Genomic DNA, 25,636 nt, shown 5'->3' on the forward strand with positions numbered 1-25,636 from the left:
ATTTCTAAAAAGGGGACAACACAGCAACAATGCGAGGAAGAAGATCTGTAAACTTTTAGATTTGGGTAAAGCTGAAGAGAAGAACCCCTGGAACCGCCACCTTAATGTGGTGGAGGGGTTTGAGCGCCCGAATGATCCTGGGAGCTCTGTTGTCGGGGGCTTCGTGCCCCTGGTAGGGTCTCCCATGGCAAACAGGTCCTAGGTGACGGGTCAGACAAAGCGGTTCAGAAGCCCCTTATGAGAGACCAACAGGCCTCGTTAGAATCGTGAGGACGTCCTTCGGTGGACCCACCACCTGCAGGAGGAGCCATAGGGGCTGGTGCAATGTGATATGGGCAGTTCCAAAGTTCCAACAGCTGCCCCCACGACCCGGCAACGGACAAGTGAAAGATGGATGGATGGATGAATGGATTGATGGATGGATGGAGGAACTGAAGAAAATGCACTTAGTTAAGTCGGGGTTACGAGGTTAAATAACATAATCAAGTAAATTACTATTTATCCGGAAGTTATTGAAGGGAGGAATAGGCGTATGTTCAGAAATGTGGGTTTTAAGAAATCTTTCTGTGTGGTTTCCCCCATCAACTTCAAACATGCACAAACGTTGGCGCTCATGACGACAACTATCTCAAGATCTGCCATTGAAGTTTCTTGGATGGTAATGTCTTCAACCCCAGTATTAACCTCGTCCAGATTTTTGAAAAACTTCTGCCTCGCACTAATCACTTACCCAAAGACAGTTTATACAAACACTTATTGTTCCTGGTGTTGATGTGGCAGAAGTTAGTTGACATAAACACAATCTTGTTCCGCCTCAAAATGGAGCCCATAAATCACCGCAGTGCGCTGAAGGTGCCTAAGCGAGCGGCGTGCCCCAGAAAGGTAGCCATCCCTATCGGAGCGGGCAGAATCCATCACTGCTGCTGCACAGTCTCACAGGAGGGATGGGATGGCAGTATCGACGCGCGCACACACTTCCACGCCGCAGAGGCACACACAGTGAAGCTGCAGCACTTTCATATTAATTGCTCTATTACTGAGAGTGATGATAGTTTATGGTCGACTGTCAAAAGCTGTCGTTTTTGCTGTGACAGCGGCGCCCCGTGATTTAAATATTGTATTGTGCGCTTCTTTTCTTTTTGTTAAATGCGTTTGCCATTTGGAATAATAATAATGTTGAGGGGGATTTGAAAGGAGTGAGAGAGCGCCAGTTCTCTTTTATGTGCATTCCTGGAGCTGCAGATAACATTGTACTTGAGATTACATGTAATTTATCAATATTTGTCAGTGTGAGTGACAAGTGACATTGACTGCTCTAGATGTAACAAGCTCGCCAAGCTCTAAAGAGGGATCTATTGACTTGAGGAATCAACAAAGTCCACAAGGCGTGTGGTCTTTATTCTCATCCTGCAGTAAAAGGCTTCAGCAATGGAAGAAAGAAACACTGCTGTAGTGTTTTCTACACTTTATCTCAAGCACATTGTATAGCAGTTCAGTCAAGTACAGTTTTGTACTTTTTGGTATCAAGTGAACATCCCGATTCTGTAAGGTTTATATTTTTAACCCGCTGAAGTGTTTTCTTTCTGGTTTGACCTTGATCTAAGCTTAGTGTTACTAGGAAACACTGCTTGACCAAACACAAGTGCCCCCATAGATTTAACTGTTAACAGTATGTTCAGCAACACTATGTGCCCAAAGAATGAGATCAGCCGACTACCTGAACATGCTGAATGACCAGGTTATTCCATCAATGGATTTCTTCTTCCCTGATGGCACGGGCATATTCCAAGATGGCAATGCCAGGATCCATCGGGCTCACATTGTGAAAAAGCAGATCAGGGAGCACACACTGGCTACCACAGAGTCTTAACCCCATTGAGAAGCTTTGGGAAGTGCTGGAGAAGGCTTCGTGCAGTGGTCACACTCTGCCATCATCAATATAAGATCTTGGTGAAAATTGAATACTGGATTTTTTGACATTACAGAAGCTTATTGAAACAAGACCACAGTGAATGTGTGCTGGAATCAAAACTACAGTAAAGGTAGTCCAACCAAATGTTTGTGGCGACCTTTCTGTGTTTTACGATGTGGTGCTGGGAAGGTCAAATATTTTGCGAGTTCGAGAACCACTGATCTAGAGAATGGAGCTCCAGTCCTCCAGGATCATTGACGATTTTTATTAAGGGGACAATCAAGTCAACCGTAATCAGCAATGACTTTGTATTAAAGAGCCACATGTGCACAGCCCGGATCGTAAAACGCTTCCCCGTGATTTGTGTGCCCAGGCGCAGTTGCGGGAGCTGCAGCAGGTCGCAGGGGACCTCCAGATTAAATTAGACGAACACAGGAGGAGGAAGAACGAGGCCGAACGACTCAAAGAGCAAACACTGAGGGCCCTGCAGACCGGCGACAGCGGTAAGTTTAACCTGACATTCTCCGTCCAACAACCCCTCACGCGATCGGCCATACTGTTAGGTCACCGCCATATCCACCGCGGGTCACTTCGCATTTCATTCCCGCGAAGTTGAAGTAAATTGACTTCAGTACCGCGGGTTAGAAGGACAGTATGACAAATGGCACGACAGCGGAAACAGCTGGAAGGGTTAAACACACACTTACACACACACACGTGCACGCTTTCGCCATTGAATTAAATTGATCAGCGCTGAACAACGGGCATTTTCCAGGCTTCTCTCCCCTCTCCCTGCCTCAAAGTTGTGACTCACAGGAAAATTCCCTTATCGCCCCCCGCACACGGCGCTTTGGCATTTAAGTGACGTTCAAACTCTCAAATGTGAATGTACAGAAGGTTGTGCGGCAGGATAAGGCACATCCACTTTTTTTTTTTGCACGGCGGTCGGGGAGGATTTAGTAAATGAAACACGCAATATGCAACTTTTTGGGAGTGAAGTGACATGCATGGACTGCTCTGTATTACCCGTATGCAAATCGCTCATGGGGTTCTAGAGTTTGGGAATTGTGCGGCGCAATCTGTATTAATCCGTATATTTAAATGTCTGTTGAAGAAGTAGTGTTGAAGGTTTTCGGAGAGATACAATTATTTATAGACCGAGGGGAATGCCTTGATATGCCTAGATGTCTCTGTCACTGCTACTAGATTACCAATTAAAATGGCATGAATAAAGCAAATAAACTGTCTTGTTGCCAAGCATTGTGATTCAACAATGTTTCTTCACTTAACCTCAACTCAAACATTCAATATGGGGATAGGAGGAAGTTCAGTTTCTGTAAAATATGATGATGTATGCGAATGAGGTACCCTTTCAGACTGGATTTTGCTGCAGCCGGGGGGGGGGAGAAATGGAAAGATCTTTGTAAGAATGGATGTGGGTGACTCGCACTTGCTCATCCTCGTGGCATGAATCTGTTTTAATGCCATCTGGCCGCATACAGTTGATGTTATGCACAGCAGCAGGGCCCCCTTTTGCACTCGTTTTTCCATTCGCATTTCGCTGCCACATTTTCCCCAGCTTCTTTGGCAGATGACTGGTTTTTGTATTTCAGGGCAAGCCAATTTGTACTCTACTAAGCCATAACGTCTGTATTTTAGCTCGCAGTGATTGATGGCTAGTGAATTACTGGCAATTACAGCATGGGAAGTTTCATTTGTTAATATCTACACAGTAGCCTTATTGTGGACTTTATGGAGATGAATGTGATCTGCATTTGTTTATGGTCTTTTATGCAAATACAACACCATTCCAATAGCATATGCACATGCAAGACAAATGATATTTTTATCGCTTACTTGAAAATGCAGCAGCACCAGCAACCCTTGCCCATATCTAAGCTCAATACACACTTGATAGACACTCTAAATCCTCAGTAATTAGCGTCGGCTTGGATCCAAACTTAGCAGCCTTGATCGGGAGAAAGGTCACGGCGATGTGGCGTGAGGGGCATCCGTCTTTCTCCCCGCTGCGCCGCGTGACCTTTGCCAGACGTCAGCGCCCCCTACAGTGATGAGGCCGTATCTTTTAGCTCCATTACTGCTCATCTTCTCAGCATCAGTTTTCATTCCTTCCGCCGCGTTGGCATGTCCCTCCGTGTCGGCCATCCATCTGCCGTCTTTTATTATGCTCTTCTAATAATGGTGATGGCATGTGTGTTGTACATCTTGAGTGGATTCAATTACTTAAAGCCAAGGCAATCTCAGCCTGTTCCATTTCTCTGACAATTGCCTATAGCCTTTTGTTACTGTCCATTTTCTAACAGAGCTTCATTATAGAGTCTATATTATGCTGATCTTTTGGAGTTCTTAACCATGTTATATGTGTAATTTTTTCATCCATCTACACCTGTATTTGTTTTGTTTCACTTGCTAATAAATCAATCAGTTTATTTCAATAGCTTTGTACACCAGGAAGACCAAAGTGCTTCAAAACCATTTAAAGGCACAAAATATTTACATCCTAGTCATAATTCAGTGCGTTAAAGGCCAGTTTGAAAAGATGAACCTTTAATCTGGACTTTACCTCTTAACCCCCACCTGAACTGAACCATTTCTGAACCATTTTCTCCAGTTTGGCATTACCCAAATCTAAAAAGCTTCTTGTAAAAAAAGTGTCAACATAGTGACGAAAATAAGGTGCCAGAATAGCAACAATAGAATAGCAACGGTAGCAACAATAGCTCAATTATAAAGCGACAACAAGCACTACTAAAGAGTGATGAAAAAGTAACAAAAAAGCCACAAAAGAGCGACAAAAAAGTGACAAAACTTTCAACAAAAAGGCCTCCAGAAATGAGATGAAAAACGGACAAACAAGCGTCAAAAAAACAACATGAAAAAGCAACAAAAACATGACAAAAAACGACGTCAAAACAACAAAACAACAATAAAGAAGAGCCCTACATATCTGCACTACCATGTCGCCACATTACCTACTTAAGCTGCCTTTGTTTTTAGCTTGTTCCAAATGTTTTTTATTCCACTGTGTTTGCGACGGAGGCTTACACACTCAGCAGGCATTTTGTAAGTACAAGAAGACACATATAGTAGTCTAAGTATTGTTATTTCTTCAACAAAGCTTTTTTTTATGACGGCATTTCCCTAACATGTTTGTTCACACTCATCTGTTACACTTGTTTGCAGTTGTGTTCTAACTTGTACTCCTTCAAAGTATGTTACATAAAACTTCACAGACATTAATAATATAACATAGACTTTGCTATTTTCATGTCTAGCATCATATAATTTTCTTGTCAACCCAGCGTCAAATCGAAGACCAACCGCTGGGATTCATTTTCACCAGCCGCGGTAGGCAATATGTGTTTCTGTCTGCGTCAACAAAGCATGATAAAGTAAAAGTTTTACATTTGTAATGAAGGCTTTTCAAGTATGCATACCGTTAAAACCCGCCCACACACTAGCACCTTGTGTTTCTTCTTATATTTGCTAACAATGTGAATTTAAAACAAAATCCGCTTTGAAAAGACTACAAACGGTTTGGGTAGATAAAACGACAGACATCCGCTATCCGAAATCATTTATTCAGAGTTCAACCGCCGATAGGAAAATGCCAAGAATAGTGTGCAATGTGTAAATTGCACCTTTCTTAAATGTAAATGTCTGTCAGATTGGCAGATTTGGTGTTTCAAACTGTGGTGCGTGGGCTGCTTCAGACGGTCCTCGGCCTCCTCTGCAGGTGTAGCCTTAGCTTTCATGCTTTTTGTCCTCTTTTGCGTCTTGATGTGTAAAGTTTTAGCATTAGCATTAGCCACAGCTATAGATCGTATCACAGTTATTGAGTCCACAATGTTTTCACCCCTCGATTTCACTGCTTTAATTTCCGCCTACTGCAGCTTCAAAACTTTACGAGATCCCTGTAAACAACACATTTGTATACCAGGCTCTTCATCCTGACTTATAAAACTCCTGCAGAGGAACCCCATGAGGACGACACTATCGAGCCATATCACAATTAAATATAGCAACCGCTGTATTTCCTTCCATTATTGTCTTGTTTTTTCCCCTCATGGCTTGTCAATAGCTCGCGTCAAGCTCAGAATGAAAAGCTGGAGGAACAAGCAGCTGAGCCGGCAAAGGGGAACGCAACAGTCTCTGCCTTTACCGCCGCTGTCGCTCAAAGCGGGTCTCAGGGGCCTAACGTGCACTTATTGTGAGCTTTTAAAGGGACAGCATCAAAGCCGTTGTACTTCTTAAAGCTTTGAAAAAAATGAGTATATTCAATGACTGAGGATTTTAATGTGATCTATAGACATTTATTTGCCGCTCATTTACATTTTGCCGACATCTGCGGAAATGTGAGGCAAACCCCAGAGGATTAAAAAAAAAAAAAAAAAAAAACTCCCATAACGGCATAAGATTTGAGTTCATGTCGCGGTTCTTGCTGCGAATGAATCGGATGCGATCGCGTCACATCGAGACGCTGCTGTTTTTTTTCTTCTTGAGGATGCCGCCCCCCCGGATGCAAAGCCAATTGGGCTTTTGAGTTCATGGGCAGTTTGCGGGGATTTCCTGAAGTTCATTCTCTAATTCAGCGGTTGACCTGATTTCTTGCCGCCGTCCGCCCCCCAGTGAGGCGAGTTGTGCAATAGGGAGTGCGTTTAGGCATAAGTGAAATGCATCAAGATGGCAGTTGTACCACAAACTGCTTGCACACACAATCCGGATTTGACATTTTAGTCCAAATGATCACGCTTGAATACTTACTTCTGTGGAAAGGAACACTGTTATTTTTTACCAACATTTGTGCTTGGGAGCAAAGGAAATGAATACTCAAGGGTAAGGTGCTTTAGACCGCTACAAACATGTGAGTCATGTATTAGCTCGGCAGTTCATATTCTTCTTCTCTCAAGTGCTAATTCTTCTTAACGTGTTTAGAATGTGCACTGTGTGAACTCTACACCCCCACATTTTCAACTGAGAATCACTTGTGGAGTCTTCGGTGAGCTGTGTCATGGTCCTCCATGTTGCCTGAGTCCAAACTAACCCTCGGTGAGTCTAAGGACAGAAGGGTTACACCGTGTTCTTTTGTACTTTCATCAATCTGTCCTCACAAGTTTTTATCCTGTTCGAATCGAAGGTCCTCCCTCAACAAGCATTTGCAGTTTAACCTTGAATGCCGGTGCTGTCTAATAGTTGGATAAATAATCACAGCAAAAAAAGGAATGGGTTAAGGACTTTGTTCCACTTTGAAAAGGCTGATAAAAGTGTAACTGGGGAGGTTTTCTGTCCTTTTAAATAAGTGAACTTTATTTACGACATGTCTTATGATACCAATTCCTGCCACTAGGGGGCAACGTAAATTAAGTAAAAAATAATTCCACACGTGTCCAGCAGGGCCGCTGACATAAGAGATCAGGATATAAACAACACATTATAGCCACGTGGTAAATAAAGCTAGCCACCACAGAGTGTGGAGTGAATGAATAATGACTACTGTACTTTGAGAAACTGTGACTCAGCCTTGTAAAGCGCAATACAAGTGTAAGCTGTTATTACTTTGGTCACATTATGCAATGATGTTTTATTTGAAAATAAAAATAAATGGAATACCTGTGGTATTTCAACTTGAAACAAAGTGTGAAGACTTGATTAATAGTTTTGCAAATCCCTACAGCTAAACAAACATGTGCCTGGATTCAAGTGTTGATCTTGTGGATATAGTAGTGCGGATGACTGTGCCAGGCCAGTAATCTCTACTTCACAATGAGGCCTGCTGCATTTTGGTATGGGTCATACAATTCTATGTTATAGCCAACACGGCCCGGCCCCCCATCACAGTCAGGAACGATAATGTGGCCCCAGAGAACAAAGTTTGAGAACCCCTGGCCTCACAGTTACCAATTATGTCGATTTAGGAACTAGCATTACATCCAATTGTGAACTACCTTTACTGGCTAGCACAACCAACTTACTTTTTGCTTTTTTTTTTACCTAAAAAAAAAAGTTATTAGCAGCATTTTAGACAGTTTTGAGCAATTTCCAAGAAGCATGCCACATAAACCATACGAAAAACAACATTGCAGTATTTCTCCTTTCAGTCCGCTCACAAGTCATTGCATCTTGATGACTGGCTCATTCCATGCCGTTTCAATTCCGATAATCCTAATTTGGATGTTGCTTTCATTGCCACTGTAGAGCCTAAAAGTGTGTGGATTTTTCTTCTTTTTTTTTCTTAGCGAGCCTCGGTAACCGCAGTCAGAATGCTGTTGAATACCTAAGCACATTTAAATTACAAAACAATTCATTTTCAAGTCGGGCGCGGCGTTCCTCTGAATGCAACACCATGTGAATAATTCCACAGGATGCAGCGTTCAGATTAAAAGCCCCGATTCCCGCTTTGCCTTTCTCTTCTCGTAAAAGTAAAAGTTCAGCGCAACACCTGCAGCCTTTTCATCTATTTCCATCCTAAACACATTTTTCAGCTCACAGAGAGGGGTAATTTCCTGCCTGGAAATATTGCGTGTGGCTTGTGGATATATAAAAGCAGGCAGAATGTGTGTTTTTGTTAGACTTGGAGTGCCGAGCTAACAAAGGCAGCTCTTGTTTGGATAACACGGTTTGTAGCCAAGGCATAGATCTCCAATCTCCTGCTGATATCTTCCATTTTCTCTCCCCTCTTTTGTGCCTCTGTGCTTTTTTATGAGTGCGCTGTGCTATCGCCGCGGCAACATGGGAGGATGAGTGATGGTGTCCATTAGTAAACATAGCCCCCTATATGTGCCACCGGCCTAAAGATTCAACCTCTCCCTCCCAGTTCTTATACCTTCACGCCGCTGCTTCTCTCCATCCATCGTCCGCACCCTTGTTTTTCATAGCCACAGCTCTTGCAGCAAAAGAAGGGGGAGGTTTTGCGGCCATTTCTCTTCTGTGCTTTTGTGCACTCGTTTGGGCGACTGGCGAACGGGTTGAGAATGTCAAGCGCTGGGTAGGGAATTGCGAGTGCTTCGAATAAAGGAACAGGGCGCCTAATTTGACAGATGTTGCGTTTATTGCAGAGAAATAGGTGCTTGGTTGAGTCAATAACTAGAGAGTGAGGGATCTGGCGCAGAAGCCACGTCGAGGTCGTCTTAAACGAAGTGGATTCGTTTTACACGGCAATTCATAAGCTCTCTTTTAAACCCCCACTCAACCACGATGTTCTACTGTACACTGTTGAAAAAAATGCTAATTTCACAATTAGCTTTTCTGTAATTAGCGTGGGGAGGTAATTGCAGCGGATGCGCAATTAGGCGTTATGTAAAGTGCTTCGCGCCCCGACTCAGAGGCCAATCACTTTGCCCCTTTTTGCTCCACTCGTGATGATGCGGGAGATGCATACGAGAACTTCCTCTCCCCTTACACTTCACACACAACGGAGCGGTCGGGGTCACATGCTCGGCGTGGAAGTTTGAGCATGTCGTCTTTTCATCTGAATTGTGGTGAAGAGGGAAATCACTGTCATAGCAGCCGCCGCAGCACAAAGCCGCCTGATTACATTCTGGACTCTGACAAGAGTTTTTTTCCTCTCTCCATACAGTGAAAACCAAATGTTCCTGCGCTGCGTGACTGACTCATTGCCTGATTGCCAAAGACTCTCCATCCTCCTTCCCGCATTTTAAAAAAATCCTTCTTTCGTCAACGGGCATTAGGTTCATAGTGGAGATGTGTGATAGCAAGAGATTCAGCTAATCATGTTTTTATCAAGCCTCACGTTCATGTTGTCAACAGTCGTTTAGCGCTAACCTACGCATGGTTTTGTCTTTTAGGTTACGCTCGATACAACAGCTCTGCAGTTGGTGTTTTCAACCTTTTGGACAGCAATAAGGATGGCAGGTAAATATCGATTTTTTTTTCTGCATCCTTTGAATTCAACTCAAATGAGAAAGCACATATGCCTTTTCAAATTCAGTGTTTCTGGAATGGGGGTCTTGACCAAACAAATGTGTGACTGAAGTATTGAAGAAGATATACATACAGTGTGACTCATTTAACCTTTGACAAGACCATTGCAATATAGTTGTTAAAACAGTGCTAAGTAACTTGTTTAGCTTAATAAATCCTCTTTGTAGTCCCTCTTGGGGTTATACAAGTGTTAATGGGATGATTGGGGGGTCTTTCATCTCCCCCTGGTGTCTCTGGCCAGAAAACCACAATTGCAACTTCGCTGCCTATGGGTCAGAGGCCCCAATACACACTCATAGAATCACGAAGAAGCTAACAGGCTAACGAGCAAAGCTAACTGCGGGTTAGCACCACTTAAACAGTATTTACAGCCAAGTTTGGGTGAAAAAAATGTTCTCCATTGTGTAATTGGATGTACATATCCCTCTCTCCCTTTGTCTTTTCTGTCAGCGTAGTATTTACTCTCATGGACAATTCATGAGTAAAAAACCGCAACATGCTATGGCACCTGCAGTGGCGCTCATGGCCTCTAGGTGCATGAGTTATTTAGTTCTGCTTTAAGACAAAGTGACTCCTATATAGAGTGGATAAGAATAAAATTAGCAAGTGGGAACCACAAAAGAAATGATACTACTGACAATCAATGTCAATAAACCATAACCATAGTGTCTTTTTGGAGAAAAGTAATGACTTCAGTCGTAAGAAGTTTTCTGACTAGATCCGCACTATAGCAATGATATGTTATGTTGCTTGAAGTGGCCTTTACTAGCAGCAGGGAATTAACTTTGATAAAAACAAATACAAGTAACCATATTAAGCTAAGGGTATGCTCTCGAATCTATGGTGCCATGATAAACATAATTGAAGTGCAAACCTGCTCAAAACGGGTTCTTCTGGTCTGTTTTTGACAACATTACGGGTAAAAGGAGAAGGCGATCCGAGGCACTCTGACTTAAATAAAAATCACTTCTGTCCCTGTTACAATCAAGGGTTTTTATTTAAGTCAGAGTGCCTCGGATCGCCTTCTTCTTCTAAATATTAATTGTTGTACCTAGATCCTGGAAGAGCACCTGCGAAAAAGTGTATGTTCCAAAGACGCGCTCTCCGCTTTTTTCTTTCGGTTAAAAGCTCATACCCTCATGCCCATACCATCATACTATTGTGAGATTAGAACAATGTTTTTCCAGATGTCTTTCTAAGTGCGTTTAACTTGCTATCTACAGTAGTGTCTGAAATGTATACATAACTACTGTTAAAGTAGTTCAGAAGTCAACATATTCTCCCCTAAAGACAAACTTTTGGATCTTTGCTCTTACTCGTTGTATAACATCACTAAAGCTCTTCCACACCAGGCTCCCCCAGCTGACCGGTCGAGATACTCTGTCCTTGGACCACTAGCTTTCTGATAGACAGGCAGGAGTGTAAGGCTGAGAAAGCACACCTCGACTAACCATCAGCATGGGATCACCACAGGGCAGAACGCTTGCCTTTTCTTCTGTCTTAGCTCAAAAAACCCCCATCTCCACATGACTCCGCAGGCCCTAAGCTAGTCCACTGTCCCAATCCAAGCGGCTCATATCTCTGGCGCTGCTGTAATGTCATTGAAACCACCTCTACAAGCACTAAGTAGGACATGAACATGAGCTCCATAACCAAGCGCGCCCAACAGAGGATGTTCTTCCAAAAAAAAGGCCACGGGCTTTGTTAATCCGGCTCTCCACTGCCACTGGGTCCATCCCCTCGCCATCCATCATTGTCTTCCACTTCTGGCTATAGTTAAACCAGGGCCAGGAAGAGCACAAGCTGGTGCATGCCCATTCCACACAAGCCACATAATAATCTTGCAAAAAAAAAAAAAATGGACACATTTTGCCACCAAGATATTAGAATAACACAATTTCATAATGTTGAAATTGAAACAGTCCAGTTGTAGAGACTGAAAATCTTTGCTTCTATTGAAAATTCCTGGAACACTGAGAGCTCATGGTGAAAAGCATTTACCTAAGAATTGCCCATCTGCTTTGGAGTCGGTGCATTTGAAGTGAAGTTCTTTGTTATCCCATTGTTCTCCATTTCTTTTTTTCCCTATATTATGCTAATACATTCCAGCATATATGCAAATTTCTTTTTGTAAACAAATTGGATTTATTATCATGTTGCAATTTTGTGTGATTTTGTTTTGGTTTTGTACAAAGTAGAATATACCCAAAAGACACACAGCCTTTGTTTGCATACTGAGCCCAGTTAATAGTCAATATTTGCGCAGCAGCATGAACACAGAGCAACAATATACGAGATTCTTTCAATTACTTCAATTGATGGGAGCTACAAATAAACAAAATTCACCCATATTTTAGACGAGGGAGAGGGAAAAGGCGCCCATAAGAGGGGATTAAGAGAATATTTGTTTGTAAGTTGTTGTCTTGTGCTCGTGCTGTACAAGATAAATGGCTGTTTTATGAGTATCTGGCTCGCATCAATATGTCTGGAGAAAAAACATTAGTTCCACCTAACTTCAGAAGCAGTGACATCTCATCAGTTTGAGCTCACTGCACACATCTCTCTTTCTCGCCAAACTATTTCTGCCGTTTATTCTTCTTCAGCCAACTTTTATCAAATCATCCATGGCTTTGTTTGCATTGTCAAATAGCCAATCACTGTCACTCGTCGTCGTCACCCCTCTCCTACCACGTCTGCTGGTTCAAATTCGACCACTTGTGCTGTACTTTCTTAAATATACTTGTCTGCCTTGTCGACAAGTCAAAAAGCCTCCCAGCGGTCACCCAAATAAATTTTGCCTTATTATTGTAATTATTATTGTCAAATATATGGCCAGTTTTATAGAAACTTGTTGGTGTCATAGTAAAGTATTTGAAACGTATTTGTATCATACCGAGATATGGACTGAAACCCAGTGATGGACTTGAATTTCACCCATGCTCACATTTACCGTATTTTCAGGACTATAAGTTGCTCCGAAGTATAAGTCGCACCAGCCAAAAAATGCATATTGAAGAAGGAAAAAAACATAAGTTGCACCATTGGCAACTACCTGGGCATGGAGGCGTAACTGCACCGTTTACAAACCTGTCCCGGCATTACTTTGTTCAAGCTCTCATTTGCGAACTCGTTCCTGGCTGTGGCCATTTAGCTTTTAGCCCGCGATTACCGCTTTTCGCCAGTCCCTCACAAGTTTCTTGCTAAGTCCAAACTTTCTTTCTGCTTACTGTTTTTTTTTTTTTTTTCTCAGTGGTACGGGGTAGCAGATACTGGTACACAAGCCTAGAGCGCCCTCTAGCAGTTGTCAGTGGGAAAATAGCAAACATGTGAAATTCTATGTTTTGATATGTAAGTCGCACTTGAGTATAAGTCGCACCCCAAGCCAAACTATGAAAAAAGTGTGACTCATAGTCTGGAAAAGATGGTTTATCAGGAGGGCTTGTCGGTCACTAAAATCTGCCGTGAGGAAGCTCCTTAGATGCGTGGTGAAACATTGGCATCTTTCTAAATGTAAATCCAGTTGTGTTTTTTGAATGACTGTAAGTACTTTCTTTTGGCACCATTCTTATTTTGTGTTTTCATTGCAAAACTGAGCAGTTTCTTCCCATAAGGAAAAAGCGATCAGACTCGGGCATGGTAAACCAAATGCCCTGTTTAAAACATATGGCTGCCTCATCGCCAAAGTGCCTGAGCAGCAATATTTCCGGGGGAACGCTGTCTGCCCATTTATGCATTCCCACGTCTAGATATGTACTATTATTCAGCCCAGTCCCCCTCCCCGGCCCCATCCATTCACTCCTCCACGCCTTAACGGTAAGTCTCTCTGCGGGCCGGCGCGCTTAAACAAACACATTACTAAGCTGAAATATCTGCAAGTGCTGCTTATTTCTATGCGGGCCATTGTTTCAGCCCATCAGTCAACGGGATTCGGTGAGCTGGCTATCTCGAAAGCTGGACATGTATCGATGGCCATTTGAATAAAGCAAGACGTAGTGGTTTTGTATGCAACATCACCATATTTTCTCTTCGCACACGTCTCTCCGTCAAGCTTGATTTACTTGGCATTATGATAAAGTCGCCGCTACACCTGATGCGTGCGCATTGCCTGGCAGTCTGCTGACTTCGGTGGGGATTAGCATGCGCCCAACTCTTTCTCTTGCACCAAAAAGCTCTCCGCTTTGTCTGTAATGACTCACAGCAAAACACTACCCGGTTCTTAATCCACTCTATTGGAATTGCTAATTATCTTTAATGCAGATTCCAGATAATTGTTCTCTCATTTATACTGTGAACTAATCTCATTTTGATGCTCATTTAGTCACCAGTAATTGCCTGATGAGTTTTTTTTCTTTTCTTAAAAGTTTTTGAATCCTCCTGACTTAGACACATGGTTGAATACTAAAGTAAAGCCAGAATTTGACATGCTGCTGATTATTCTAGTAATTGCATTTACACATACATATTCAGTCTGTGTTTTTGCTGTTTTAGAGTGAGACCAAAGACTCATTTTTAGATTTACTTTGGATGATTGCCTTATTGTAACGGAAATTGTCATATTGACTAAAAATGACGGGAAGAAACCCAATAAACATGGATGACACTCGACATAACCGAGAAACGTTTGTAAATCCCCATTTCCTGTCATAGGGCCAGGTTGAGAATGGAGGTGATGGAAAATACCAACTATGGTCATTAAAGTGATGTGGACTCTTTCACCATTATTTCAGCCACAACCTTCCCGCGCAGCACACGCTCATTCGGAGCGAGCCAGTGTGCCAGCTGGCAGTCATTTGGCAGCCCACTGCAGGATTAACTGGTACCAGTATGCTGCCCTATAAATAGAGTGTACCAACTGCTTCAGGAAATGAACCATGATGGAGGCTCCCAAAGGCCCCTGAACAGGTTGTGCTTTTTATCCCCTTTCCTTCCATCAGGATTCATCTGCGAGTGTGAGCCGCCCTGTCCTGTATTACTGTCTCCCTCGCACTGCAGCCTATACGTGATGCTTGCTACTTTCTGTACATTAGATATTTTGTCTTTCCAGCTCAGCCAGACAATAGTGGGAGCCATTGTTCCCCCGCAGCACTTACACCGAGCATTGATCCTTGGAGCGAAACAAGCGTGTTGCTTTGTATGTTTGCTTGCACTTCCGCTTCTGATGGACTCTGGGGATTGATCCAGACGACGCAGTCATTATCTTAGCTCAGTGCTGTTGGTTTAGGTGGGGAACACTTGAGGAAAAAAAAAGACAGCAGCGGAGAAGAATGGACAGAGGCGAGATCTAAGTGGTGTTCGATAAGAGCCCGTGTTTGTGATTGCGCTCTCAGGGGTATTGTGAAGATAGTCATTGCGTCAAGATGGAGAAATGTAATCGGTTAGCTGTGTCGCACATTCGCTAACCTTGTACTTGCGCCTTCTCGGGTCATCAGAGCAAATTATCTGCCTCGTCTGTGCAGAGAAATGTGAAAGCATCTTTTTTCCACACAGATTGTTGGCCATTTATTTCGACTGGACTAGATTTGTTTAGACTATATTCTCTGGATTACATTAAAAAGTAAGAAATTAGTCTATTACAATATACTTATGACTATTTCATGGATAGAACAGCAGAGAGGTGAAGAGCCAATATGTCGGCACTGAGGCTCGAACCCATGACACTGAAGCTGAAACCGTCAGTGTACATGAACTGCAGCCTTATTATGAGCCATTTTGACTTCTTTGGAAACCTGTACGACCATTATTATTATGCATATCAGTGAATTAATTATAATACATGATCTCCTTTTCAGCCTTTCTGTTGAAGAAATCCAGTCCAAAGTGACATTCATTGAAGATGAGAAAAAAGTTCTCACACAAGATGAAGCCATGGTAAGTTTCTTTTGAACAAGTTTGAAAAACAAATCTGATTACACATGCACTGCCTGATCCAAAGAAAAGGTGCCACAAACTTCTTTCACACGCATTTGGTTGGACCGACTTTAGCTTTGATTCCAGCTCACATTCGCTATTGCATTGTTGCGATAAGCTTCTGCAATGTCAAAAGATCCAGTGTTAATGTTTCACCGAGATCTTATAACTTATATCATCTTATATGATGGGGGAGTGTGACCACTGTGTAAAGCCTTCTCCAACACATCCCAACAATTCTCAACGTGGACTCATCGTGGCCAATCTATGTATGAAAATGATGTCTCATACTCTCTGAACCACTCTTTCACAATGTGAGCTGGATGAATCCTGGCATTGTCCTCTTGGAATTAGGGTTGGGTACTGCTAAACGATAAAAGTTTAGGTACGAGGTTTAGTATCGAAAGCAGGTACAGAAAAAATGTAATCTTTAGAGACCAGGTTTTGATGCTATTGGTCCAGGGATAGCATTAAAGAATATGACTTTGTTGTTTCAGCTTAAATAAATGATACAAATTGAAAAGAAATAGCTTTTATGGAATAAATTCACATTATTGTTAGGTATCGGTATCGTAAACCAAGTATTGTTTAAGTACCAGTATCAAAAAAAGTTGAACAGTACCCAGCCCTACTTGAACTATGCCAGTGCCATCACCATAGCCATAGCTCTAGCATTTACTCATTGAAGTGTATGCTTTTACATTACCATTATCACAATTGATGAAATAGACCAACTGTGTCTAATATAGTGGAATAAATGTATTCCTATTTCCATTCAAATATTTATACAACACATTGGTAAACATTGTTATCCGACAGTGAACCTTTTCCCCCATTTTCCTTTTCCCCAAACACTAAACTGTTTTCAGATGTTACTCTGCCATTGTTTTATGTGCTGCACATTTTCTCCGGCTGTTCAACAAGGTCCCTTCTACATTCATTTAAATTCCGCGCAGGAAGAACACTTTTCCTCCCCTCCAGCTACAATGTGTGAAGGCACCGCTGTCGTTTTTACGCTAAGCCCGTCTCATCCCACAGCAGCACATATCAAAATCGGTAGCTGTAAACAAAATGGCTAGAGCCCCATTGTTGTCATGCTAAAAATGGCGATTCATATGCACACACACACACACACGCACACGCACACGCACATGCACATGCACATGCACATGCACACACTCAAAAACTGCTGCTGGCTTCTCCCACCGCGGGGCACAGAAAGTTCAGCTTGTACTTGTCACACAGTCGGTGTTAGAGAATAAGATGGAATTGCGGGGCTAGCTTATAGCACACTCCACTTGGCTATTATGAAAGCAGTGCACCTCTGTCGACCTTTATGTGCATCTGTCAGGGTGAAAGGCTCCTTTAAAGCTTTACCGAAGCAACAGTGCCCTCAGTGGAACACCAGACGCCCTTCCTGATGATTCCACAACACTGTCTTGCCATCTTTGTAGACTAGCTTGTTTAAATAGTGCTACATTGTTTTGGAAAAGGAGACGACAAGACGGTATCGCTTTAGATTAAGTAAGCTCATTAAGTATTAATAAGTCATTTTAGGGTTAGGATAAGGGTTAATGTTAGGGTTAGGTTTAGGGTTGGCTATGAATATGTGTATTATTAATGGCCTATTAGTGAGTTAACAGATAAAAGTATAATAAGCAGTGTGTTAATACTTTACAAGCATATTATTAACGCTTATTAATACCATATTAATACGTAATGAGCACACCTTAAAGTGATAGTCTGGAAGTCTAAATGTATTACGCATTTTATAAAATGTGCTAAATTGACCACTTGGTGTTGCATCTAAAGTAAGTAGTAATATATACATATTATTTTTTGTAAAGTCCCTCCTTTCCGGATCTCGGCAGCTAATCAGAGTCTAGTATCCTCCCGCTTTGACCAATGAGACGAGCTTTTCCTGTGAACCAGCCTGTCAGGTCCAATCAGGAGGGAGGGGGAGGAATTCTGTTTCTGCTCTCATTTTGCAAAGAAGGGCTTTCTAGTTAAAGAGGGGAGGAATTTGATTTTTTACTTTCAAATTTCACTCTCCTCACTTGGCAAACTTACAGACTATCACTTTAATATAAAGCGTTACTGACAAGACTGAAATGCACAATAAGGCCACATGGAGACGGGATATTTAAATGTTTGGATAGGATACTGTTTAAATATTGTGCACTCCTACTAAACCTGCCGACAGCCTTGTTTCTGCCTCACTTCAAGACATTTCTTTCAAAGCTGACTTGAGTTTAGCAACATGGAATTAATTGCAGCGAAAATGCGGTGGATATTTATTATCGTATGTAGTTTCTTCCCACATGGCTTATGGTTTATCCGAAGAAAAAAAAAAAAGACACTAGAGTAAGTCCGCCTATAGCAGCATAACTCTGATAAAAGTGCAGATGTGCGTTGGCTAACAGGGAGACGCGCCTAATGAATTCAGCTGCATATGAAGAGGATGAATGGACATGAATATGCATGAATGTGTACTTTAACAGCAACCACAACAAACCGTGATCAAGCTGGGGAAATTAAACACGCCGCCATTGACAGCAGTTAACAGGCAATTTACATTAGAAGTGACAAGCGGGTCCCGTGTTTGCTCCTCAATCAGGGTCCAAGGGCGGCCGCAGTTATAGTGTGCAGCAGCCGTTCATTTTCTGCAGTAGGAGGGATTACTCTATAGGATTTAGTTCAGCCATGGCAACTCATTATTACAACTTTTTTCCCTTGTTGATACGTGTCATTAGCATTTTGTCCTCGCTGTAACGTATCAAAAAATGTGTGTGGGTCGGCGCAGATAGCCAAGTAAACATTGCAGCCGTAGGCAGTTGGTAAGTGTTCTCATTTACTCGATAGAGTTGGTTGTGTGCTGGTTGCATGCAACACTTTGAATGAGAACTCTCCTAATTCAGGCCGACAGGAGGAAACGCAATGCATGAATTAAAAGAAATGAAACTCAACAGATGTTTTACTGGTAACGTTTTATAATAAGGGTACATCAATTAATGCATAATTAATAAGGAATGAATGCATGAACTCCTCATGATTTCCTCACGCATATATCGCCATAACATGAGTTCATCTATCTTCATGAGTAAATACTCATTAACACAGTTAATAAAGACAATAAAATGATTAATGATCATGAGTAGTTATGAGTAATTACTCTTGATCATGATGAATTCTGTGCCGAAGATGGACGAGGACAAAGCTTCATATAAACTTGCAGCAAAAATGAACTCACTAGTTTGTAATGAGTTCCTTATGAATGGGCCCAAAGAACTAAAGCGTTGCAGCTTCGATAACTTCAAATATATGAACCTATGTTTTAAGAGTGCAGTTGGTAAACAGAAGTGAGTTAATTATCATTCAAAACGTTTTATTTCTTAAAGGCACCCTGCGTAACATTTTGGACTATGCTGTTGCCGGAAAAACAAATCATGCTCCATATGACCAGCTCAAGACAGAAAATGCTATTACTGCAGTGAGTAATCAAAGAATAGATTTGGATGAGGACATAACCTATTTAAATCACAAATTCTTTAGTAACATCTCCATGGAGACGAGCTGGAGACGTACCCACTCCTTGCAGTCATGTTTTAGGAAAGGTTAGCCTCATGCATGTTTGTTTGTACATTTATGAGGTGTTTTTCAATTATGAAAATATCTGTCATAAAATAAATGCTTTTATTTAGATTTTGTTTATTGAGTAAAATTCTACACGGTGTGGCTTTAATTAAAAGTATTTCTAAACACATGAAAGCTACAGCCTACAGCTCAGATTATCTAAGACACACACTGTTGCTATTGCAGGTTAGACACCTCTGTTTGCAATGTGTTTTGGATGCACTGTTTCTAGATCGTCATCTTTTGCTGACATTGTTGGTGAGGTGTTATGGAAGACCAGGATGCTTCAACAGCTCCTTCAGCTCTTCTGCATCATTCGGTCTCATGTCTCTCAGCTTTCTTTTGGCAATGCCCCATAGATTCTCTATTCCCTTCCACTTAGCTTTCTATTAATCTGCTTTGATACAACACACATCCAACTTCTTTTGCTAGTACCTTTTGAGGCTTTTGTCAGTGATGTTTTTCTGCACAACTGTGAGATCAGCAGTCTTCCTCATGATGGTGAATTCTACTGAATGGGACTGCGAGACCATTTAAAGTCTCAGGGACCCTTTGCAGGTGTTTTGGATTCATTAGCTGATGAAAGGGTGACACTTTGAGCCTCCAATATAGTCCCTTTTCACAGTATTCTAGTTTTTGGATTTGGGGTTTTTACAAGCTGTGAGCCAAAATCATCAAAATTATAACAAACAAAGGCTTGACATATCTCACTTTGCATGTAATGAGTCTATATCATGTATTAGTTTCACATTTTAAGTTGAATTACAGAAATAAATGAACTCTTGAGTGATATTCTAATTTTTATTTTTTTCGTTTCACCTGTATATCATTTTAAAGAAACAGCAACACTTTATAAAGTGTTTCTGTTTCTTTAAAATGCAATATATACATGTTTAGAAAAATCGGCCATTGGTCAAAGCTTTTCAATTTTCTACTTAGTAATGTCACAAGAGCAACTAATCCAGAGGACCGAACATGGACCTACTTAAACCTCACGTTTGGCCTCTTGTAGTCAAAGTAAAGCAGTTAGATCTCCATTGAGATGAGCTGGTGACGTCCCACTAGTCCCAGCAGTTCCACGGAGTCAGGTGTGAGAAAAGGCGAGCCTGCTCACAGTAAAGATGGATGTTTTATGGGTCATGTTGTACAATAAGGTTTTCAGTTGTTTGTATCTGGGTCTATTCATTTATTTTTATCCTATTGGTGCTTTATATAGAGTGGATCCTGAAAAGTGCAATACAAAATTGGTCATTAACCTTCTCAAATACAGAGTTTTCAAAGGTAATTTGTGTTGTGATTTTTCATCTTTAAAGTGCAAAGTTGCTTCATTCATCTGAAAAGCCGCCATTTATTTCATAGAACATCTTAATTGCTCTCATGTCACTTTACTGATATCCGCCAATATACTGAAAATTAAAATGAAATATCCACACATACTGCATTTAACCGGTGAAACATATTTATCAAGACAAAGGTAGTCGTCTGCCTTGAGTTGTTTTGAAATTGTAGATACTGACGCGCTTAGCCAATTAAGGAAGTGGGATTTTAGGGTAAACAATGTGGAGATGAAGTCTAGCTCGTCACCACTGGAGAAATAGCTTTGATTTGTACAGCGTCTTTCCAGGAGGGTTGTCATTTTGTGTTTGCATGCCAGAAGAGCCATTGAACTAAGGAAACTTCTTAAAGGGGACAAACGTCTTCAGTTCCCAATGTGTTGATTTCAGCTTTAAAGTAAGAACGTGGGGCAGAGGCAGACTAAAGTGAGAGAACAATCTAAATCGTGATGCCCAGCCATTTCTGATGTGCTAATAAAAAAAACACTACTGTTCAAATGGTGATAAGGTTATATGTAATAGTTCAAGAAAGCCACCGTCAATCGTGTAAAACTTTTGGCTGAAAATCCAATAAAAGCATAATTTCTTCTTGAGGGCAAATGACTGTGCAGCTTTGCCGGTTAGTTCCAATACCGTTCGCCCAGGGGACAATGTTCTTCATGCTTTTCTGTTTTATAGGGTGTGGGGTGAACGGAAAAAGAAATTATGTCCTCATGAGTGCTACATTGTAACTTCGATGGCCCTTGATTACTTTTCCACTGTCAGCCGGCGAGATAGGATCATATATTACTTTATCGCTGCCTGATTCAATTTGTGTCATTTTCACACCTTTTTATTAGTTGCCCATTGCCTCTTTTCTCTCTCTCCTTTTCTTTCTTTTAAGAGGCTTTGACGTCCACCGAAAATTCAGTTTCCACTTCAGCGGCCCAGATAATTCGAGAACAGGAGGATTTTCAGGAGAACAATTTGATGATCAAAGAAGGCACTCCACTTTGGGGAGAAGGGATATTCTGAAGTGGCGCAGCCTCTGTGTGCTGTTATTATGTTATAGCCCTCCTTTGCTGCAGAAAGTCCTGCTAATATCGACTGGAGTTCAGACTCATTTTAAAGATAATCGTAGGTGGCCAAGAAGAATGTCTCAAAAGTAGCATTGCAGATAAGAAGGTTTGCACTAAATCATCTCCAACAGCAACACTATTAATGCGTCACTTGCAGCATGGAGGATGGTCTTTTAGAATTAACCGTAGACAATATTGAGGCAGTGATGTGTGACCGAGATTGGACAGTAGGGCTATGGCGAAAGCAGCGGCTGGAAATTGCCTTCTCTTCTTGCAATAGGCATTTGGTGCAGAGGTGAATTTCACTTATCCGTCCACTCCCCACTCTTCTGCCTTCAATGCCCCCCTGACTCACTCCAGCAGAAAAGCAACAAAACTGAATCTCTTCTTGTGAACCAAAAGAGATGAAAAAGAAGAAGCCTCAGAAAAGAAGGGAAAAAAAATCAAATCATAGAAAAGATAAGGATGTTTTCAAAACAACAGCTTGTCTTGGCAGAGTTTTATGAGTAGTGGGGTAGAACATTTCTTGTTTCTTGCTGGGCACTATGCAAGATATAACTAACCCACTCAACTCAAGGCGTCACAGCCATAAACATATGGTTCAATTGACAGAGAGCTCTTGTATTCAGGATTTCAGACAATGTTTATTATTCTCCATGGTTTCTCTCTAGTATTACTCTTGTATTCTTCACAGAAAAATGAAAATGAAATACACTCCTGTTTAGTGACATCCATGCTGTATTACTTTGGTAATCTAGTGTCTAGTCGAGGATTAGATTAAACAGTGCAGTTCCTACCAGGATGTGAAAGGAAACACTGGAGTCATTGCTCACAAGTTTTTACTCAGGTGAAAATGAGAAGTGAAAGGGAAAGCAAAAATAGCAATGTTTTCTCACAGGAGGTGCGCCTTGTTCTTGTCAAAACTATTTGCAGAAAAGATCTCAACATCTAATATCAGTGTTAGTCTTCATTAGCAGCGGTTGCTTCTCCTTTTCGATTGAGTTAGTGACTAGTACCTCTTGATTTGTGTCAACATTGCATTGGCTGTTTGTTTAGGCTCTCACTTGTCCAGGAATTATCGATCGCAGGAGGGATTTTCAAATATCGGTGACTGGACCGGGTTGAGAGACACGTGGATCGAGCCCATGGGTCGAGCACTCGCGCAGATCGTATCAAAATGCTTGTATTGAACAGTTCTATGTTATATCAAGAATTGTTTCATCCCTTGTAGTCTAGTACCAAAATCTGACCTTGTTTTTATGTTAATATAAGATGTCGGGAACATATTTCATGAATATGCCAATCGTGTATCGCCTTCGTTTGTTTTTATTGAAGAAATAAGAAGAGATTGTATGCTAAAAAGTCTTCAGCCATGCACTATCTGTCAGATAAAATGACATATCTGCAATATTAAGCAAGATTTTCTCATGAAATTCGCACTGTATTTGTAGTTTTACATGATATCACCTCACAAGAAATCTTAGCTTCATTGGTTTCAAAATATACAATTTATGTCCGTTTTTTCATAGTGGAAACAAGATGGCCGCCATAATTGAGCTGGCTGATAGTCAGTTCAATTGTTGCATCTTCAATATTCTACCAGATTTTCGGAAATAATTTACACTGTAGATAGACTTCATCAACTTTATGTAGTGTGCAACATTTCATATTCATCGGTTAATGCATAAATCAATTATTTGAAATTTTGTATTGGGGTAAATTATGCAAATTAGCCCATGACTACAATCCAGCATGTCTGTTTCAATCAAATCAAATCAAATAGTTTTGTACAGCCCATTGTCACAGGGCTGCACCAAACATTAAAACAGTCACACAAATAACAAATGTAATGTCTAAAATGTGTTACATGCATGTGTCTCATGTAATACGCATCCATTAGAACTGGATATTTTACTAAACATGGATTTGATAGCCCTCCCAATGATCGAACTATTATCTCTCTTCCCCACCAACTACAGTATTTTCATACCAAACTGTTCCATACCAGCCTGGCATATGACAAGACACAAGATAAAAAGCAGGCTGGATGAAAGATTAGGAAACCCTTTATAACGGGATGCGAGCACGAATGTAAATCTATCTTACGTCGTACTTTAATATTGTTAGCTTCACCCGAGGGATTACTCTGCAGCAGAAAGGCAGACATTAGTAACAAGGCAGGAATGAAGACATTACCTTCCATAGGAACAAAAAGCCATTGAAGCATGTACCAGGCCCCATATATTATTCTAAACATCTCATTATACAGACATGTGTGGGGACTGCTTTGTGAAACGTAGCTTAGGTTATCAGTCCAAGTGGGAAAAAAAAGTCTCTCTGCGCTCGCTGCTATTCTCTTTCAGACTGAATTACACGCCGCAAATCAATCTTTTACCGCGCGGCAGACAACTGTGCACAACTAATTTTAGAATTTAGATGTATTATGCAGCCGAGGACAAAACAGTCAAACCTTTATTGGTCCATTAAGTGTCTCCTCCAGAGCCTTTTAGGTTGCGATCACTGGTCACAGAATAAGATGTACTTGAGATAAATGGGGACTGTTTTTCTCGAGTGGGGGCTCCAAATGCAAGAATTAAAACGTGGTATTTGAGTTGACGGAGGACTGCGACCTAAGCTGTGCTAGGAATGGAAAGCAATATGAGCAGAGGAAGGTGTTGCAGAAGAGGGAACCCCATTTTCTTCAATAAGATGCTGTAAGAGTTGACTTTCATGCACGTCAACCAAATTCACACTACTTTTATAACTACCAGGCTGTTTCCATCCTCTTGGAATTCTGTTATTATAAATTGCTATAAAGAAAACACATTTACATGGTAGTAAAGTATATTTTTTGCATTTTAGGTGTGCTCCTTTGTCGTCCCTGAAGTATTTTAGTATTATGTTAAGCATGATTGTAGCCTGACAATTTCCAATATGATAGGACTTTGTTATAATCTATAAATTATAAAGATAGAGTGAACAAGGATGACCTCAGTGCTAGGATGCAAACTCTGGTTTCCTACTCTCAGTGTGTCTCTTCAATACCGTCAACCCTTTGTGCGCCTTGACCCATAAACGTCCGCTTTCATGTTTAACTTTCTGCATTTCCTAAATCGAGCTCCCCGCGACATTCGCTGATCCACTGGTCTCACTGCCGGCTCCGTCCCCACCCGCCGAGGTCACCCACTCAGCCCGGCTCTTCTCACCATCTGCTGGGGCTGGCTGACATTTGGCCCTCAAATCTCTCCTCAGAGGGGCCCCCACATATTTGCATTCTGTTTTTGTGTTCGAAAGTCAAGAGGCCAAACAGACTGGAGATTTATTTTTCATCTCAATTCCAATGCGTTCAGCAATTCCTCTGGAAGATGCATCACGGAAGTATTCATACCCCTGAATTTGCGCCTACGTCATGTTGACGTCTGATACGGAAATGTGTGTGCTCTAATATGTTTTTTAATCTCTTTTCATTGTATTATTATAGGGTAATCACGAGTGCTCAGCATAACCTATAGAATTGGTGATACTGGTTTATGTGGTCCTACTTGTCTCCAGAAGGGGGCAGCAGTCATCTAAGTTGAGTACAAGCTAATGGTAGGATTGGAAAGTCACATTCACAGGTCATTTAATCTCTTTGTTTTGTCATGGGCTGGGCCTCCAGTGCTGTTTTCTTGTTGTAGCCCGCACCGAAAGGGAGAGGAGAGGAGATACCACGCATTTTGAAACGGATGCGTCCTTATCTGGCTGCCCGGGGTGTAGGAAGGTTTATTTTCCTTTTTACCTACATTTCCAAGGGAGGGAGCTTGTGCTGATTCCAGGATTAATGAGTAAAG

The 25,636-nt window shown here is 41.5% G+C and overlaps 1 protein-coding gene across 1 annotated transcript in view; it reads left to right on the plus strand.

The window, feature by feature from the left end:
* LOC306980865 (glucosidase 2 subunit beta-like) overlaps positions 1-25,636 on the plus strand; it is a 167,944-nt gene that overhangs the window by 9,460 nt on the left and 132,848 nt on the right. Inside the window, exons 6-8 of the mRNA XM_079580398.1 lie at positions 2,286-2,415; positions 9,739-9,805; positions 15,664-15,742. Of these exons, the coding sequence (XP_079436524.1) occupies positions 2,286-2,415; positions 9,739-9,805; positions 15,664-15,742 (276 nt within the window). The remainder of the gene's footprint in view (positions 1-2,285; positions 2,416-9,738; positions 9,806-15,663; positions 15,743-25,636) is intronic.

This window comes from Gobius niger (assembly GCF_951799975.1).
Source record: "Gobius niger genome assembly, chromosome: 21".
Classification (NCBI taxonomy): Eukaryota; Metazoa; Chordata; class Actinopteri; order Gobiiformes; family Gobiidae; genus Gobius; species Gobius niger.